This window comes from Anneissia japonica, unplaced genomic scaffold, assembly GCF_011630105.1.
Source record: "Anneissia japonica isolate Jap-2015-1 unplaced genomic scaffold, ASM1163010v1 scaffold3262_len730253_cov190, whole genome shotgun sequence".
NCBI classification, from domain to species: Eukaryota; Metazoa; Echinodermata; class Crinoidea; order Comatulida; family Comatulidae; genus Anneissia; species Anneissia japonica.
This window is the reverse complement of record NW_022732572.1, coordinates 194,190-215,185: the sequence shown is the minus strand read 5'-3', so window position 1 is coordinate 215,185 and position 20,996 is coordinate 194,190. Positions and strand designations below refer to the sequence as shown.

General features: G+C 34.1%; 2 protein-coding genes across 2 annotated transcripts in view; both read right to left on the bottom strand.

The window, feature by feature from the left end:
- LOC117115733 (macrophage mannose receptor 1-like) overlaps positions 1-5,712 on the bottom strand; it is a 40,241-nt gene extending 34,529 nt beyond the window's left edge. Inside the window, exons 1-7 of the mRNA XM_033259656.1 lie at positions 5,559-5,712; positions 3,312-3,460; positions 2,659-2,777; positions 2,097-2,227; positions 1,134-1,351; positions 739-827; positions 268-386 (exon numbers count right to left, since the gene is read on the bottom strand). Of these exons, the coding sequence (XP_033115547.1) occupies positions 268-386; positions 739-827; positions 1,134-1,351; positions 2,097-2,227; positions 2,659-2,777; positions 3,312-3,460; positions 5,559-5,601 (868 nt within the window). The 5' untranslated portion in view covers positions 5,602-5,712. The remainder of the gene's footprint in view (positions 1-267; positions 387-738; positions 828-1,133; positions 1,352-2,096; positions 2,228-2,658; positions 2,778-3,311; positions 3,461-5,558) is intronic.
- A 1,490-nt stretch (positions 5,713-7,202) lies between these two features.
- LOC117115731 (C-type mannose receptor 2-like) lies at positions 7,203-16,427 on the bottom strand. The gene is made up of 16 exons (XM_033259655.1): positions 16,317-16,427; positions 15,928-16,076; positions 14,796-14,914; positions 14,113-14,243; positions 13,486-13,709; positions 12,933-13,015; positions 12,613-12,731; positions 12,269-12,395; positions 11,952-12,034; positions 10,792-10,911; positions 10,382-10,486; positions 9,581-9,742; positions 8,840-8,928; positions 8,152-8,302; positions 7,675-7,737; positions 7,203-7,585 (listed from the first exon to the last, which is right to left on the bottom strand). Exons 1-16 carry the CDS (start codon positions 16,357-16,359, stop codon positions 7,419-7,421), a joined length of 1,935 nt encoding a protein of 644 aa, XP_033115546.1. The 5' UTR covers positions 16,360-16,427; the 3' UTR covers positions 7,203-7,418.
- Between the last annotated feature and the right edge of the window lie 4,569 nt (positions 16,428-20,996).

Sequence of the window (20,996 nt, the reverse complement as noted above, 5' to 3'; positions counted from 1 at the left end):
TTTTAATGTAAAAAGAAATTATTACAGGACAGTTTTTAAACATTAAATTAGAACAAAATAGTCACATGCCTAGTACTAGCCTACTTGTAAGCTAACCAATTTTCAAATGTCTCAAGGCTAGCTTAGGCCTAGCAAGACTGTCGCTATTATTACACCACTGAACCGTCCCAAGGACCCAGTCATAACAACAATGCACCAGTGCAGTGCGGCCGGGCTGGCCTCTGCAGTCCATCTCAAAACAAATGAAAAAAAAAATGGTTAAAATACCTTCATCTCTTTGGCAAATAAAATATAACGTTTGTGAACATGATGCAGTACTCCATTTACCGACAGCACCAGTAAGTGTATCAAGAACCTCAGCACAATCTCCTCCAGATCCATAATATCTGAAAAAAAAACCCCCATAAAAACACAATGAAGATTTCCGCCCTCTATAGTTCATACTACTTTGATAAATTTTAGTTCCCGGTGGCCAATGCTTGTTCGCACGTCCGGTTACCCGCCCGACAATACTTAAAACGCCCGACTACACGGAAAAATATACAATTTAAAAAACAGCGACATGGACAAGGAAATTTATTTCGTTATTTTCATAAAATATAAAATATATTTCCTTTTCCACACTGTTTGTGACAAACAAAATACCCCGATGATTTTTTTTTTTCGTATAGGCCTATTGGTATATGACATTTGCCACATAAACTAGTAGTATTGACAACGATTTATTGAAATGCTCACTTGTTATCCGGCTGACCCACAGCCCAGTTGTTATAGGAACCAAGCGATGCGCCGTCACTCCATTGGTAATCTGCAGCTGTATTGCCATTCTAAAACGAATAAAATACACAATCAATACTATATAGTCTAGGCCTATATAGGCTATATAAACAGGAACAGACGACGTTGTTTCTTGTACATAATATATAAGACGAGACGATTTTTCCGTTTTATTACTGTAATGTTATAATTGATACACAATTAAGTGGCATGTTTCATGCCACGTTCATCCTAATATTCACCATACTCCGGAAGAGAGTACGCTCTATGCTAAGCCATCATGTAGGCTACCCGTTGACCGACCGTCTAGACGTAAAATCAGACAAACGAAACCCACGTTGTTGGTATCTACTTACCAAATTTGTCAACCCTATCCAATATGTGCGTCGATAACGTGACGTCAATACATTTAAATAATCCTGAGTGTCCTGTGACTCAACTTTAACTAACTGTCCACCTACAAGTGAACATTCGCTAGCCGCATCACTCCACGATCGTTGCTCGTCAACTAATAAGTAGCACTGACCATTGTGGTTTGACCAGCCATTAGATTCGTCGCATTTTATTACAACATCTATATCAAAAGATCATACATGAAGAATAAATTAATTTCCAGATTTCAATAAATTATGTTAATTTCATAGAAACAAAAATACAAAAAAAAAAAAAAAAAATAAATAAAAATAAAAAAACAAACAAAACCAATAAGTCTTTCAATCATTTATATTATATAATGTAGGATCAAATTCACCATAATCATCAATATTCATTATCAATCATCATGATTATCATCATCGCCGTCATCATCATCCTTATAATCATTGTCAACACTACCACCACCCGCCATCACCACATACATAATACGGCATAACATAGGCTACTCTACGGTACAGGCGCTTATGAATAATCCCCTTGCTTGCAATAGTTTTCTTACAATACGGCATAATATACTCTACGGTACAGGTGCTTATGAATAATCCCCATTGGTTAGCGTCCTCATTTTCTTTGACAAACAACTGTTGTCGCCCATTGTAGTCATGATGTGCCTATATACATAAAAAGGGGTATAACCACCTTTTCCCCAGTCTAAATATTCAATTCAAAAACCTGCATTTCATTTTTGTCAAATATGCTTTTTTTGTCTTAGAAAAATCAGTTCTACAACATATCTAAAAAAGAAATTTTCATCTAGAGCCTGACTTAAGCTCAACCAGATCCGGAATCAATTTCACTTTAAAAAAAAAAAAAAAAAAATTAAATTCGACACTCGGCGCTACTGAATCCTTTGGAAATCCTTTGTGTGCATATTGAGGACTTACTCTGCTTTCTTGAACATATATATGGTTGTGGTAGCTGGCAGTTTTCATCGTTCCACTGGCCATTGTCTCTCAATTCTACGCAATCTTCACCGCCTAGGCCAGATCCATTAGGTTCGCCTGGTTTCCAACTCCTTGGTACAGAATATAAACAGCAAATGTTTAGGTTTACAAACTTGTAATGCACTACCGGTACTGTATAATGGATAGGCAACTCTAACAATGCAAAAATAAGTGATTTCTCCTTCCTTGAGGAGCGCTACATATAACCAGATCATCGTCGGTTTGGGTATCTAATTTGAGTTCGGGTTTGTCATAGAAACAAGACTACTGCATGGCTTGTAAAATATATAAAAACGTAGAAACAAATTATGGAATAAATAAATATAATATGAATGACAAATGGAAATACATAACACTAAAAATTTGTAAATTTAATATGATTAGGGAAAATGTGATTGGATGTCGTGTGAATAAGAGATAGATAAATATTCCAAATGATGAATGTTTAAAGAAGAAAGAGGATGAATCATTATGTAAGAATTTAGCAATTATTGATACTTACGCTTGAGAATTATCCAACGGTGTACCGTCCACCCACATGAAGTTGCCCTCATTCGAGGTGTCGTGTAACCCTATCCAGTAATACTTGCTTGTATCTTTTATTAAGCCTTTTAGAAAGTCCTAAACAAGAAAAAATAACAAGGTTTAGATGAAAATCACAATCAATATTCCGCCACGCCACATACGAAAAAATGCTGTTACCATTCTTACATGCAAACACCGGTTGCTCTGGCATACGCACTTGCTAAAAAAGGAGTGTAAGTGCGAGGAGAAATTATTAATGTTCTGATTGGTCAATTGATAGGTTACATAACTTGGTTCACAGGGCAATTTAGACGCGTTGACGCAGTATAGACACAAATTGTTTGCGTTTGCGTTAGGTGTTTAAACTGTTCTGATGTGAATCGAATTACTTAAATCTCAGCTGTTTTCAGTACGCCTAGACAATGCATTTAGTCTCACAAAACATAAAGCAAGATAAGTTATGTTCTTGCTCCTCATAGGGCAAAATTCAGAAAAAAAAATCGCAGTAGTCGCAAGTAAAGCTGTTTGGTTTGTTTCTCAATTGTCTGTAATTAGTTCAAATAAAAAAAATGTCAATGCACAATTTGCTATTACTCAAATTTTTACTTAAACAGTGTAAATATAACTCACGTTGACGTCTGTTGACGCAATAATAGCAAGATCTGCTTGTTGATTTTGACAGTTTTTTCTTGCCTCATCCCACCACCTTCGATCGGATCTTATCAGGTAACACGTGTCCCCATATTGCTTCCAACCTTGTCCACACTGCTGACTCATTACTGATGGCCGGCCAAGAAAAAGAAAGAATAATTGATTTTTGTTGAATGAGGATGGAAAGTATTACAATTTTGAATATTTAGAACTCAACCTAACAGACAGTATAACAACACCACGTTCATATCCAGAAATTTTACAATACCTGTCTCTTATACACATCTAGATGTGTATAAGAGACAGATATATAACTTTAATGTTGAATTAACGATTAAAAATTATATAAATGTATTGAAGAATGGATTTGCAAAGCAAATGAAAATGTAAAATCAATAAAAAGACTCCGATGTACAATCATGGAAGGTTGACTGAATTTAACGTTGAGGTTGACTTATTTAAACGTTGATAATGATAGAAGCAGCTATCGAAAATATACACCTGATGAAGCTAGCATTGACTGCCAGCGAAAGCTCGTGTCTAATAAAATTACACCTTCAAAGTTAGTCTGAGAGTGCTGCCTTTTCATTACTTGTTTAATTATATTTTATTAAATGTAGGTTCCGCAAATCTACTTTCAATCCTTGTATATAAATAGTAGGCCTAGGCCTATTTCATATTTCTGCCACTGATGTGGCCCTCATCAACCATATATTCTCGTCAAGTATTTGTTCAATAAACGGGGCTCATTCAATTAAGGGTTTCATTGAACACTAATAGGTAAATGAAAAAAATCCTAATGATGCTAGATACCCAGGCCTAACTATCCTTGTCGACCACGCATGCCCAGATGTCTTACATTAACCTGCACAGATAGGCCTATTTAAAGTAGTGATATGCAATTGTATCTTATCAGATTAGTTGAAGGGATGAAATGTACTCTAGGACAATTTGCTGACAAACATCCGCTACAATAATTTTTTACAACTTTATAGGATTTATAAGGTTTACAACATTTGTTTGTATACGTTTATGTTTAATAAACTCAATACTTGGAGTAGGAAGAAATTAAATAAGAAAAACAACCCGATAACTTCTGAATAGAAATAATCCTAATACGTATAAGGCGATGTATTGAAATTCTTTTTCTCAGATGGGAAAAAAACCCAAAAAGAAAATAATAATATTGAATGCTAGAAAATTATATAACGTGCATCATTAATTTTTGTCAGAAAGCCGATTTCAGGTAGTAAAAATATAAACCATGAGTTCGTATATAGTTGACAGTCAAAAAGTACCCTATAAGGAGGACCAAATGATGCCACCAGCGTTATAAAATGTTTTACGTATATGTCTACGTCTTATTCACATTCATTCGTCTGTGAATTAATTTACACTTTACTAGGCCTAGTATTTTATAAATAGTAAAAACCTAATACTGTAAATATATGGGTAAAACAATAATAAACAATATTCATTCGCAACATTCCAAGAAGTTTCTATTCGCGTTTATTTCAGTCTTTAAACGAGGCCTAGTATGTTATGATTAGCAATAAACCTAATACTGTAAATATATGCGTAATTAAAAACATAATAAACAATATTTATTCTCAACATTCAAAGAAGTTTCTATTCGCGTTTATTTAAACGCGTCTTTAAACGAGTTCTTTTCATTAAACGAGGCTTGTCTTCCAGTATGCGTTCAATCTAAAAACGATAAGTCAGAGAATGTTTTTAAATAGAGTGCTATAAGAAAAATGTTTTCGATCTGTGACTTACTGGAAGCTTTACTATTTCTCTTTCAGTCGTTACTTGCTTTTCAAGATAATATGCAACATATTCAACCTTACTGCCTATTGCATATACTTGAAATATAAAATAGATTACTGACTCGATGAATTTGTATAGATATATTTAAGTAAATTACTAGCGTTTAGTTGAAAATTATATTTATAATTATATAATTATATATTTTTTCACCACTTATTAGTTTACCGATTCTTATTATACACCACAACAATCCTTAATTTCTGTCAGAAAGACTATTTTCGGTGGTAAAAATATCTGTAAATTAGCAAAAACTATTGTATTTTTTTTATCTGTATTTATTTCTTATCCTTTCGAAAGAAAATGTTTTAACTGAATCGTTCAAACTTCTAACACAGGCAATATGCAGTATATGAATGGTTTACAAAATATGAATATCATTTAAAATATAATACATACCCCCAAAAAGGAGTGATGAGAGAATCAGTAACCTGATGATCATCTTCTTGTATTTGTGCTCGTTTGCTACAGAATGTTCACCATTGGATATATAAACACGGAGCAAAGACGAACCTAGTACGGGGTTGGGGTTGCTACCACTATAGATAAACAAGACACATTAAGATAAGAGGGGGCAAATCTAGACACTAGCTGGATGTGAACTTTCAAACATATCAACAGCAGAACTAAATATACTCTTGTTAATCATTGACACGTTGCGGTCCAAATTCTTTGACCTTGTGTTCTATCTGAATCTGGAGATTTTTTGTATAAACCAATTAATTTAATTTATACATTGAATTATTACAGTACCTGATATTTCAGGTATTCGATTCACAATTCGTTTTTAATTGTGCATGGTACTAGCCAGAGGCGGATTGAAGGGGGCCCAATCTGCCTGAAACTCCGGCCAGTGGAGGGAATTAGCGATGGGTGATGGAGTAGTATTTGCGTTGTATTATAAACGGTTTCGTTGTAGTTTCTTTGAGTTTATTAAGTTTAATTTTATTTTTTTCGTCCTTTAGGTTCACCATTAATTATAGACCTACGATTGCAAGATATAAAAGAATTGATTTTAATAAAGAATAGCAAAGTGGTCCACTGGAGGCCGATACCCACACGGTGTGCCCCTGTTATATCGCTTATCACATCTCTTGATAGTATTATGTAGATAAATAGACTGCTGACCCAATGAGGCTCAATCACTGTGTGATAGAGGAATAATGGTTACGAACACCACATTATACAAAATAGGTTAAATTCACAGATAATTGAGTTTGGATATGATAAATGTTATCACAATTATTCACGCCCCGGCATCACACTTCATCGCCCAAAACAACTGAGAGAACATTTACGGGCGTCTATGAAACAACAATTTTCCGAGGGAATTCCCCGGAGCCTCCTAGGGTAGTGTTGTCTCTCGATCGCCCCTCCCCCTTTCAGATACGCCTCTGACATTATTGATTTTTCAACTGACTTGTGTCACATTCATTCCATTTATCTGGAACCTCAATTGGCTACCGATATAGTATCACTTTCCAAATGTATACACGGTCAAGCAGTTCCAAAATATCTCCTTAATACTAGAGATGAAACCTTCTATACAAAGAGAATGATGAAAAAAATCATCTTGCCTAAATAATATGGTTAATTGGAGTATAATAACATTATTATTATTATTATTATTATTATTATTATTATTATTATTATTATTATTATTATTATCATCAACGTTATCATCATCATCATCAATACCATCACCACCACCTTCTACCTACTTTTGTACGTTGTGATGTGGGAAAACCCCCTTAAATTAAGTATGATCACACGCATCTGTCACATAGCAATCATCATGAATTTCTACATTAATAATCAAAATTAATATTCATCAATTTTCTTGTTCATATTACTTTACTGTACAGCATCACTATATTTACAGACGAATGTTAGAATAAAAAAAAACAAAATGATCATGATATCTAAAGAAGTATTTTATTACATCAACAAAAATCTAAATTAGTTTTCTTAAAATTATAATTGTATATACATAATTATAGTAGACAGCTTTATTTCAGATAAAATTATAAAACATTTGTATATTATATATATATATTGTATATATATATACAAATATATATATATATATATTTAAAGTTCATAGGATAACACTTTGTCTGTCATTAATTAATTTGATTTATATTTGTTACAAATGAATGTTTACAAGAATCAAGTGCAAGTAGGTAGCCTATCATTGCGGATTTATACCATTTTATTTATTTAATTTTATTTATAAAAACGTAACTCTTTAAAATATAACTACAATTTAAATTGCGTTTGATCTCGGGTATTAGACGGAGAACTTATTGCAAGCTTTCTTTGCTCATTTTTTCGCACAAAAATAACCGTCATAATTGAAACCAGCACAAGAACACATACAAATCCAACTGTAATGCCTGCAATAGCGCCCCCTGTAAGAGATTCACCTGTGATAAGAAAGTTAAAAAGAATTATTCCAACAGTATAACTCGGTATTTCATTATTTTTGTTTTGCTATTTGATGTTTTTTACTCACTTGGTGCTTTTGTTTTCCTGGCGGCTGGCTCTGTTACTGGAATTATAGGACCACCGCCACTATCTACAAAACAACAAAATTCATATTTATTTTCATTTTTTTTTCTTATACATGTTTATGTTTGATTTTTCTATATCCTGTCGTTTTCTTTTTTTCTTTTATCACAAATGCATTAAACATTTATTTGAAATGATACATGTGTTATAAAAATTGAAGTACAGTAGTGTTGAAACAATCACTATTATTGATTGGAGCCTTCCATTCTAGTGGGCTCCTGTTTCACAACTTTTTTCACCAAACACTTCTGCAGGACACCTGCCTATTTGCTTACCATAACTTCTACTATTCATGCGTAAGTTCTCTTAATGTAATAACTAATAATGGCTTCTTCAAGTTATTTCCCAACATTGTCAATACTTGCTTAGTATGTACACCTATCTATACCATAACTTGATACTGACAACACACTTGACTTACCATATGGACGTTTACATATGTACGGCTGGTGTCGGTCACATGACAAATCATTCCACATTCCTACTCTGGAATATCTACTGACTAGGCTGACACAGTCCTCACCTGATCCAGCCTCGTTTGGTTCACCAGGGGCCCAGTTTGTAAATGATAACTGCCAAAGAGAATTTGAGTAAAAGACATAGTAACAAAAAATATGAGTAAAATATAGTGAAGAAAGAGGCGAAATCTAAACGTTTTTTTGAAGTAGCTTTGCATAAGATTCAAACACATTTCCAATTATTTTAATATAAATTGTACTCTTGATTTAAAAATCTAAACATACATCTTGCACATATACAATAAAATTCCACAGAACAGATCTACATAAAAACATAAAAACTAATTTCTTTTTAAATATAGACTATTCTACATATAATACTTATTAGTACAGTAATTAACATTTCATTATATCCTAAACACTTCAAAGTATTCCTACTGTATAACATTTAACACTTAATTAAAATGATGTTTTGAGAAAAATGGTTTTCCACACTTTACCACCAAAATTGTATACTTAATCTTTTGCATTTTCACACAAGACACTCAAGCCAACCGAATGTTTTCAACATAACAACTGTGAATAATGTTGCTGCCAAGGTATCGAGCAAATCAAATTCTTCAGTTTACAACAAATTTAATAAATCCTTACTGATGACCCATCAATCCATTCAAATTTTCCTTTTGTTGCAGTGTCGTGAAGACCAATCCACATCTCGGCCCTCAAAATATCTGCACGGACTGAAAAATAAACAAACTCACATGGCTGAGTGCAAACACAGGTTAATGAGAAATGCTGATAATATACAATATTGTTTATTTACTTTAATATGTCTATTATAATGGTTAATCCATCCACTATAAACATGGTGAGTTAATTCTCATGGGTCCTCTTAATAACAATTTAGTAAATGTTATTTTTTTTTAATGCTTCATAGCATGCATCTTTATACAATTGATTCTTTGGGAACAAAAAACAATGGCGTCATGACCATATTTAGGCATGTCGCATGTTTTTGTCGCATAAAATTTCATGGTCTTTTGTCAGCAATGGCGGCGCCAGCGGGCGGCTTAAGCCCACCATCGGTCTGCTCAAGCCCCCCCCCCATCGGCCAAAGCTTGTCGGGCAGTCGGACCAAAAAAAAAATAGGCCTAGTTTTCCCATCCCAGTCATTTCCAGCCATCTAGAAGTCCCAATTTTAAATAAATCTTGTTTTTGGAGGGGACACCCCCCTCCCTAACCCACCCCTGGTTCTGGTGTTCAGCCCTCAGATAACGCTGCATGCTATAGTTACACCTATAACCCAGTCGGACATCTTAGCGCCCCCCCCCCCCAATAAATTATATCCTGGAGCCACCACTGCTTGTCAGGGCTTAAGAAAGGTTGCCATACCCGAGATAAAATCTTGCTCCTCTTGGCTGGTAATTGTCACTAATGTTCCACCTTCTTTGGCACATAAACCCTCTGCATCCCAATAACGTTGAAAGTCAGTGGGTTTGAAAAGGTAGCAATAACTACCATGTGCCTGCCAATCACCTGTGCAGGAGTGAACACCTGTGATAGATTGGAACGAAAACACACAAAAAAAAAATACCATTGAAATTCATTGAAATTATAAAAATAAATTTTTGTTTTCGAAAATAAATCAAATAAATTTTATTCTAAATTTAACCATCATCATCATCATTAATTAAATATAGAATTGATATAGCGCTCTTTACCAGAGACTCGCATGCTTTTTTCCTTGTCACTGGATACAGAATCAATCATACACACCGTGCAACCTTCTCTGCTTCCTGGGGAGTATTCCTAGTTATTCGTGTAATCAGCACTACTAATTTCATTCCGAACCATTCATCTCCTACCTAGCACCCATTACTCTGGGTGAAGAGAGGCAAATGCAGATATAGTGCCTTGCCCAAGGACACAAGCAGTGTGATGAGCATCAGTCTCCTTACATACTGTGCCACCACACTTCCACCTAATCAATATCAAACTCTGTCATCTTTGATGTAAAATCAATCAATCAATCAATGATCAACCAATCAATGTATAATTTTAATGTCAGAATAAACATTTCAGACAATAAGATTGTACTAAACCAGAGATCCAAGTATTTGATGGTTCTGCTCCAATACAATGACTACAGTACCGATCTCTACAAGTGCTGCCTCAGCTCTTGTGACATCTTACCTTCATCTGCTACAAGGTTCGTCACTGCTCTTCCTGCTTGGATTTTACAAATGAATGCTTGCTCATAGTTACAATCAATGGTATTCCAAAGTGCAGCATTATTTCCTGAATGTAGAAAGTAAATAAAAATTACAAAACAGAAACCAAAGCATTAAAACTGACTGTTTACCGACCAGAATGGAATGATTTGGCAACATAGTTTGTTAATACCTGTGCCATATATTTTTGTATGGGCATATTTCAGCATATATTTTGTGAATGTTAAGATCAATTCAGACAGCGTCGTACAACGTAACCCAATGCAATTTGTTCTCGCGTCAGGTCTGCGTCAGTTAAACACAGACACAATGTCTTGCATTGGGGAATATCTCACAACGGCTTAAGACTGCCCCCGACTTTTCATTGTATACCTGTGTTTATGCTACCACAGTCCACCTGGTTTGGTCGATCTGTTGGGTTGTCAATGTTCCAACTGGTGTATCCTAAGTCAACATCCTGGACCCACTGGAAATTTCCATCTTGCTTTGAATCTGCAGAAAATAAGGAAGAAAGTATGTCAGTGAGAAGTAGATCACAAAATAAAACTTATTTTGCACTTAATAAAAAAAATCCCAGACTAGCTACAGACAGGGCAGGCTTTTGAGGGTCTGTCAAAGTATGGTATCAATATCAATATACAATGGTTGGTAATTGAACAATTTCAATTCAATCCTTTCATCATTCATCATCAAATCAGTTCCCAAATAAAACTATAAAAATATCCAGAAGTGGATAAAAGATAAAAAAGACCTTTATGAGATGAGACAGAAGACCTGGATGTAGTAAAATTGTTTTATACAACTGAACCTAATCTAACATTAAAAATTAAGAAGTTAAAAAGCAAGCAAACATTGACCAAGGACAAAGTTTAAGGCAAGACAATACTATAAAATTTATAACATTATAATATATTCATAAAATTTATGATAAAAATTCATAAACATTATGATGAAATTGATGAAGTAATAAAAAGACAAAGGTTGGATTGGTTGGATTTATTTGGTGTAAACACCAAGGATAGCCCACGAAAGTCTAGAAGAATACTTATTTCCAGTGGGGTCCTTATGGTGATGATTACACCGGGAGACAATCCCCTACTCTTTTCCGAAGAGTTTACTGTATTGCATTCTTTAATTTGCACAAGACCATAAATGCACACGGGACCAACGGCCTAAACGTCTCATCCGAAAGAAGGTGCGCCATTGTAACTTGTATTTCAGCCCTCTAGCTGAAACACAAGGAGAGACAGCGATGGGAATTGAACCAGGGACTTGGGAGATCTCCACGGTTCAGCACTAACACAGTGGCTGCCACCAGATTAGCCGACTGACCTAAGCTGCTTTCTCTAAATAAATAATTATTTCATTAATAAATTAGGGTATTCTTTTACATGTTCTTCCTAACGTTTCCTTTTCCTTTTGATGTACCTAAAACAAAATACTCAAAATCCCCTCATATCGCCTTATCTTCCCTGTGAGTTCCCCCACACTTAATACTTTGTTTCACAACTTAGACACAACACTGTCATTACCTGATAGCCCAAACCAGACATTATGTCTCACATTCATCCAGAATTCAGTAAACAGAGTTGCAATAAAGAGATTTTCTCCTTCGCTGTAATGACAACATGTCAAGGGTCAACATCAACAACTTACATTTACAGAAAGTAAAAGGCATCCAGATGCACTATAAAAAAATATTATTCTTGAAGTAACAATTACTAATAATTATATTGTATGAATAAAAAAAATAATAATAATGAGGATACTAATAACAACAAAAACCATAATAAAAATAATAAATTATAATTATTATAATAACATTAGTATTATCTTAACAGATAAGTACCTGGTGATTGTAGCTAAGTAGCCACCCTGGGCCTCACAGAAACTCTTTGCATCAGCCCATCTCCTCTTATTCATGTCGCATTGGTAACACTGTCCATTGTAGTATTTCCATCCAGCAGAGCAGGCTCCTAAAACAGAAACAGAAGCAACCAGTGTGTGACAAAAGACTATTTGTACCTGGTACAATTTTGAAAAATTAAGGGGGACTCTGGGCCGACTGGGGCCCCTCCACCTTGAATCCGCCACTGCCTTATTTCATCAACATCTAAATACAATGGAACTACTGAAGCTTAAAGTACTCACTGCTATTTCCAAGTTCGAAATAAAATTTAATCTGAATCTTACCTTCTTTAGCTTCACACATGTAGTTTTTTGCCTGGTAACAAGGAGCAGTCACCCACAAGCCATCACTTGAACTATCATAGCTTTGTATCTGTACACAATCTCCACCACCATCAAAGTACCTAAATCAAGAACATGTAGTAAATAAATAATTTATGAGAATAACTTATCTAACCCAAGATGAAGGCCCTTATACAAAATATATTCACTCTTAGTAACTTTTATATGATAATAATGTTGATAATGTATGATGGCAGTAATGGCAAAGGTGTTGACAACATATGAAGTGAAGGTGATATCATTGACGTAGAATGTATAGCTACCTTGTATCAGGCTGGTTGTCATCCCATTTTAAATAGTCTGTAGGGCTCCTATCAGTCCAGTAGAATGAACCAGCAATAGACTCCTGTTGTGAAAAACCACAAAGAATGCAGTGCACATATTAATGACAATTCTTATTATATAATATATACAGTACTTTGAAAATGGGGTTCATTTTTCTAATCTCATCATATACTGGATATAAATAATATTATATACATTTTCAAATTTACATTGGCCTGTACATATAGTTACCAATTGAATGATTGGTTGATTAATTTATTGATTGGTTCACTCATTCTACCACAATTAGTATATCTTTAATCATTTATTTATTTATTTATTAAATATTTATTATTCCAATAAATCAAATATAAGTAATTATGTAAGTAAATATAACAAATACATATACCAATACACAAACACATATAAATAAATAAACCTAATAATAAATATAATTCATCCATATAAATTCAATCATTTGATGATTTTACCTAATTTATATATTTATTCCAATAATGAATATAAATATGCTAAAAAAACATTGATGCTTACCCTATCTGTCAAACCTATCCACATCCCTGTACCCTTGAACTGCTGGAGAATATCATTCACAAAGTTCTGTTCATCTTGTGAACCGATGCTAACAAGGTTTCCATTGAGTAATGTGCAGAAAGTTTCAGCCTCTGTCCAGGTCTGAAGCTCAACACTTCTCCAAAGGTAGCACTTGTTGTTATAGTTGATCCAGCCATTGTTCTCATCACATTCAACATCCACATCTATGTTATAACAATATTATGTTCATTCATATTTAGTTGTTGTTTTCACTTTTGGTGTGAAAAAAGTTGTATTACCATGACAGGAATTGAACCCAGAACATTGGACTGGAAAGCAAGCACCTTAACCACCAAGCTATTCAACTCTACTCAAAATTAAATAATCCACTTTTTTCATCTCCAAATATAAAATGTTAATATAGAGAGAAGAATATATTTAAAGAGTGCTATCACATGTATGAGAGAATATCTGGACTCCCCAATGATTAGGCAAAATATGAAGCAAAAACAGTAAGGCAAGAAGTAAATGATTACAGATAATATAGTAGATGCTTACATTCTCTACAAAAAAACAAATTGGAAACAAACTCTTAAAATTTCTGCTAAATTATTAATTGAAACTTACAGTTTTTGGAGCAAATATACGGTTGTGGAGTAACACAAGTTTCATCATTCCACTGGCCATTCTTTTTTGTGTTTATCTCTCCACAATCTTCACCTCTACGATAATCATTAGGCTCTCCTGGCAACCAATTACTTTAATTAGAACACAATGATTATAGCCAAATGTAGACAAAGTAATGTATAATAAAAAAGCATATGGATAAAAATGTGCGTACAGAAACAACCATCAATGAAAATCTGGAATCTGCTGAAAATTGTCCTCAACTAATGTCAATACCAGTTTTGTCATATCTCTTTATCTTAAAAGTACACAAGGGTCATCAACTATTTATGTAGCTCAACACAGGGGTGGTGCCAGTGGGGTGTAGGAGGAGGGCAGGTGCAACCGCTGGCTCAGCATGATATTGTTCAAGGTTCTGTGTTAAGTTCTTCACAGTCCTCGCCACGATTGGTGTTATTTGATTCACTTAACAGAACTGTACTAATTATTTTATCAATTACTGATGTCTACAACTTATTTATGTAAAATAAATAATCAATTCAAATACAGAATTGCATTTTTAAAATATTACATGAGTTTTTGGCTTAAGTCAGTATAGTTTAAGATATATTATATTGCAGATAAATAAATAAATATATTTGAATTGAATTATATAATGTTAAAGAAGTTCTAGGCTTACTTACGCTTTTGTGGGATCTAGAGGAGTGTTGTCCACCCAGAGGAAGTTGCCCTCTCCCTTTTTGTCCTGAAGACCTATCCAGTACAATTTTCGAGTAAACCCAAGAAGATCTTGCAAAAATTGCTGCAGAAAGGTAATTTATTTATTTTCCATTCATCAGAATAGCTTTTAGGTGAAAATTTTATACAGTACTTATATGTTGATGAATATTTATATTTCAATAAAATTGAATGAATTTTATATTTGTTCATTGAACTTCATTCGAAATAATCATTATTTGCAAGAAGTGGTTTTGCAAAACAAGTTATGAAAGTCATGTTTTACAGCAGAATTATTCTGTGAGAATTATTCTGTGAGATCTCACAGCATTTACAATAGCAGTTGCGGATCCAGAAATCAAAATAGAGGGGGCCTGGGGAGGTACTTTCAGATGGAGGATCTATACCACCTCAGCCCTACCATAGTTAGTAAAATAAAATTGTGATTATGGCACCTCTAGATGGCTGGAAATTGCACTCTCAGGCTTAAAATTTTAATAAATCTCCATTTTGTTTAAAATTTTGAACAATTTAGGGGGGGGGGGCCTGGGCTGACTCCCCCCCCCCACAACCATAAATCCGCCTCTGAATATAATGCTGAATAGAATGCAATATCAATAATAAATAACAAAAGCAAAATAACACTGAATATATATTATATTATGGGCTTTTGTGAAATATAATTTTCTAGGATACAGTATTGGCCCTTGATGGCATTTGTAGCACTGAATAAAATTAAAATTAAAATTATAACATGTACAAAAAGTTATAAAAATAATTAAAATTTGGGAAGGATTTTGGGACACAATTGTGGCTGAAAAAATGTATTGCCTCCCAATTAATTTAAGCATGTTTCTGAATACTGTCAACTGTACATGAGAAATCAATATATTTATTGCAGACTTTTAAAAGTTTTAGAAGTATGTAAATGTTAAATTTCTATTTTAATTGGTAAACAATGTTGTATAGAAATAGTGGCCTACTGTTGGCACATATATTTTCCCTTTCTTGTGTTTATGTTTATGTTTTCAACTGTATTTTACGTTCAGAACTAATGAAAAAATATGGAGATAAAAAGATTAATTTCATTATACTAACATTTGCCTCGTTGTTCCTGATAATTGCCAAGTCAGCATCCATGTCCTTGCACGTGTCTCGAGCCGTACTCCATGGTACCAATGCTTGGGATGCAAAGTAACATGTGTTCCCAAATTGTTGCCAATCTTTTCCGCATCCTTGGCTACATACTGGACAAGAAAAAAAAAACTTCGACAACAGGATTCATAACAATGGCAAACAAAAGGCAAGGTCGAGAAATCTTAGCCATAATACAATATTGTAATAATATTTTAAGTGCATTTATTTTTCACTTAACTTACAATCAACAATTGTTTTTACATAATTATATTCATTTAGATAGTATTTAATGCCTACAAAATTTAAGCAAATGAGCATATGACTGAAAAAAATATAAAAACTTAACTTACCACACCCAGCAAGGACAGAAAAAATAATGATTCTTATGATCATGATGCTGTAAAATTCTATATATTCTGTTGCAACAGCCAAGAAACTTTGAGCGCTTAGGCCTCAAGGTTCGCAAAGAACCAATCCACAGAGTTCAGAAAACAAGGGTTAGAATATTTAGTATAGAGTCATCAGATATGGGGGATAGGAGCTGATAAGGTCTGATTAGAGAAACCTCGGTATATACACAGTACGGCACCAATAGGTACAAAGCACTGTGATAAGCTACATATTGATATTTTGAGCTAACTGGATGGGTTGTATTAGTATGACCCCTTTAACTATAGTGATACAGGCCTACCTAATATTATAGGCCTCATATTTTTTACCATGTAGATATATGATTGCCACATAAATCAGGGCATTATCCAGATTTGAAAAAGTGTATTGGGGTGCTGTGTTAAAATGTTAGAAGTGGGGTTTGGGAATCTTGCTTCTTAGAAAAGAGGATAGCAAATTTAAAGATATCTCACTAAACCCTGCATTTTATAGGGGAAAGCAACTTGATGTAATAGAAGGGACCAGATATAACCATGGTTCAGGGTGCACACAGTACTTTAGGATCCAAATATGTAAAATGATATAACATCCATTTGGAGGTCAATTATTATTTGTACAAAATTTAAAAAAAGACTATTTACACAACCAAATTATTATCAACGGATTGATTCTGGTGGTTGCTTGCTTATCTACGCTTATCTACTTAAATGTATCAAGGGTACTGGATATCCGCCCCCTCTGATATATTTAAATGATACATTGCTACCATAACTAATGTTTTGCATTGGCAATTAATAAGGTAGTTTGGGTTAATAATCCTGGAACAATGAGGTGCAACAGTACCAAGTATCTATAGGAAAAACAGAACCCATTGATGATTTCGGTTGTCTGTAAGGAGCCTAGATAAACCTACAATAATTATTGGAAAAACAGTGTAAAATATATTGATCTAGAAAGATAAGTTTAAGTATTCAATGGTCGGATGTTTAAACTTCTGATACTTTGAGAAAGACTGAGCTGCCTTCAGGGAAGAGCCTCTGAAGAGGACTTAATTAATGAATATAAAGTAAAATAATATTGAATGATCTGATGATTTGACTGAGCCATTTAAAGTGAGGAGAATGAAAGTGTAGTCTCTGTAAGAACAAGTAAAATAGTATAATATCCTTATAATTTGACTCATTTTCTTGATTCAGCTATGGGTTGAATGAAGATAGCCTATCAACAATGCTCAGTCTGCATTGAAACATCAGTACACTTAAAAATATTATTTCACCAACACAGCCTATGAAATAGATTTACTAGGCAAATTGCCTACAGTAGAAGGTAGCTATCATATGCTAGTGCTTGTATCAAGTAATAACTAAACTATTTAATAATAATAATAATAATGTCATTTTGTTAGGCGCACGTATCCATCCCTAGTAGGGGTGCTCGCGGCGCCGTTTTCCACCTGCCGGGTGTACATGTAGCAATTTCCGCATTATTATGTGAATTAATTAATTTAATTATTTATTTACTTACTTACTTACTTACTTTCACTTACTTTTACTTATTTTCATCACCATCATCAACACCACCATCCTCATAGTCACACTTACAGAGAGCTTATAATCAGACTTGATAGTATAGCACCTGCTTTAGAACTGATGAGACGAAGCATGTATGTTTGCAAGTCAGCTGGAAGTCGGACAACACTCCACTTCACCGAAATGCGATCAAACATTGTCTGGCAGACTGACAGACAAAAATAACTGTGATATGCCCATAATTGGGTGTGATATGCCCATAATTGGCTGTGATATGACATCATCATGCCTATATATGTTGTGTACAGAGCTTAGGGCTTAGTTCCAAAAGCAGTGCAGTAAAGTAAAAGTATTTAAAAAAAAAATTTGCAACAGAAAACAAATTGATAAAATCACAAATAAAAACTGTTCATTAATAAAGTACCGTATATGGTAAAAGTGTTTAAAAATGAAAAAAAAAATGAAAGTGATGGTGAATTCTAAAATTAATAAACAAACTATAGACTTACTCTAGACCTGTCTCTTATACACATCTAGATGTGTATAAGAGACAGATATTCAATAATTCAATTTATACCAAAACAAACTGCCATCCCACATAAACAAAACTGAAGGCAGCACATCCTTGTAGGAGGGCTGTGTGGATTAACTGTGTGGATTCACTGAAGGCAGCACATCCTTGTGGATGGGCTGTGTGGATTAAAATCGAACAATAATATTGAAGTTACAGAAAGTGTTGAATAAAACCCAAACCAGAACTTTCCAATGAACTGTATATTTGATCAGATTTTCATGTAGAATGCAAGATCCATTGCCGACATAGAAGATATTGGGTTTGAATATCATGTGAAAATGAATAAATTCACTATTTCACTATATCTAGGATCGGGAGGGGAAGGGTAACCTATTTTTTTTTATTCACTTAGGTATATGGGCCAAGAATTTCCAATAATTATCATCATCACTGACATAATTATTTTATAAATGGCAATCTCTTTCACAAGGCCAATATATACACATGATGCTCTACATATTAACTAGGTCTCATTAAGAGGTTTGGGCAGTGGGTGTCTTTGGAAAACTCAGGACACCAGGATTGGAAGGCAAGCATCTTAAGCACTGAGCCACAGGTCAAATCATAAAAATGTATCCCACAGGGATCAAATAAATTTTAAGCACAAACTCTTAAGGCTTATTGAGGTATAAAACCGGGAACACTAACTCATAAATGTACGATAAGATTTCAAAATTTCATTCATATATTGATCTCAACTGTTGGTACTGATATTCTAGCACATGGGGGCGCTCTAACATATCAGATACAGTATTAACAATTTTTTGTTTGACTGTTTAAAACAAAATTTGTCTAAGTTATTACTGTATTTAAGAAATGTGTAATCCTTAACTAGCAAATGGCATAAATCTACACTTTACTTTTTAATGTGCATAATAACAATTTTCTGAAATTATTATTATAACTGTTACATATAACAATTTACTGACTTGGATCAGCCCACTTTGAAGTAAACGTGTGATTATACACAGAACTATTCTAACGTTTTGTGTGCTTGAGATGTGAAACCGACAGATTCTGCTTTCTCATGAAAACATAGGTAATTTAATAGCAAATTTACATATGGCCTCTTAATACATAATACAATGCAATTTTGTAAAATCCACAATATTATGCATTAAATCCTTATGCTTTTTATTATTACAGTAAAACTGAATAATCTTGTTTTTACAACATAAATATGTTTTGTGGATAAATAAATAAAATATGGTTGAATGCATTTTGAATGGACATTAGCCCATTTTTACTGTAAATGCTCAACAGACTTAGCAACACTGATAAGTCTTGAAAGTTGCACATTAAGTTTTACTGCAAGTGTTAAATAAATGTGAACAATCAAGCCACAGAATTAAGTTTACAAACATGCACATGGAACATAGGTTAGATGAGAGGTGGTGGTTTCACCGCATTAGACTGTCTGCCTCTATATCCGCAGCATTTGCTTTGATGTCTGTTAATGTCCGGACAAATCTTGACCATTCGTCCATTCGCGGAGTTGCGAAACTCTGAAAAAAAACCCCAAAATTTATTATATTGTTTATGCTTACGTAGATACATCCTGCAAAGGACCTAATGGTCCATTAATGCAAGTAACAGGAGCTGTATGGACAAGTACACTGGGGTAACTCCCTACTCGTCTCCACAGATATACTGGGTCTTTAAAGCGCACATGAGGCAATTGTGTACACTGGGCCTATGGTTTATAGTCCTTATCCGAGAACCAACACCAATATTATGGCTGTAGGTTGTGGCACCCCTGCATTAACTGCTCGTCCATTCAACTCAAAAAGGTGAAACGTAGAACATAAAACAACACAATCACACAACAGTAAGAAATAACCAAAGCAATATTACAAGATATTTGAGCTGAATACAACATATGTAGTGAATCTCATGGCAGTAACAAGAATTTGTTTCACTACAAAAACAATATATAGACAATATCATTGTTAAAAGTTTTCAAAATGTACCTCTCCTACATCGTATATCCATATACGGCCGTCAGCGTCACCAGCCGCTATTTGGTAGCCAGAGTGTGCCCAGCGTACCCTGTTGATTGCTGGTTGAGAGTCTAACGCTGTCTCTTATACACATCTAGATGTGTATAAGAGACAGACTGAAGGCAGCACATCCTTGTGGATGGGCTGTGTGGATTAAAATCGAACAATAATATTGAAGTTACAGAAAGTGTTGAATAAAACCCAAACCAGAACTTTCCAATGAACTGTATATTTGATCAGATTTTCATGTAGAATGCAAGATCCATTGCCGACATAGAAGATATTGGGTTTGAATATCATGTGAAAATGAATAAATTCACTATTTCACTATATCTAGGATCGGGAGGGGAAGGGTAACCTATTTTTTTTTATTCACTTAGGTATATGGGCCAAGAATTTCCAATAATTATCATCATCACTGACATAATTATTTTATAAATGGCAATCTCTTTCACAAGGCCAATATATACACATGATGCTCTACATATTAACTAGGTCTCATTAAGAGGTTTGGGCAGTGGGTGTCTTTGGAAAACC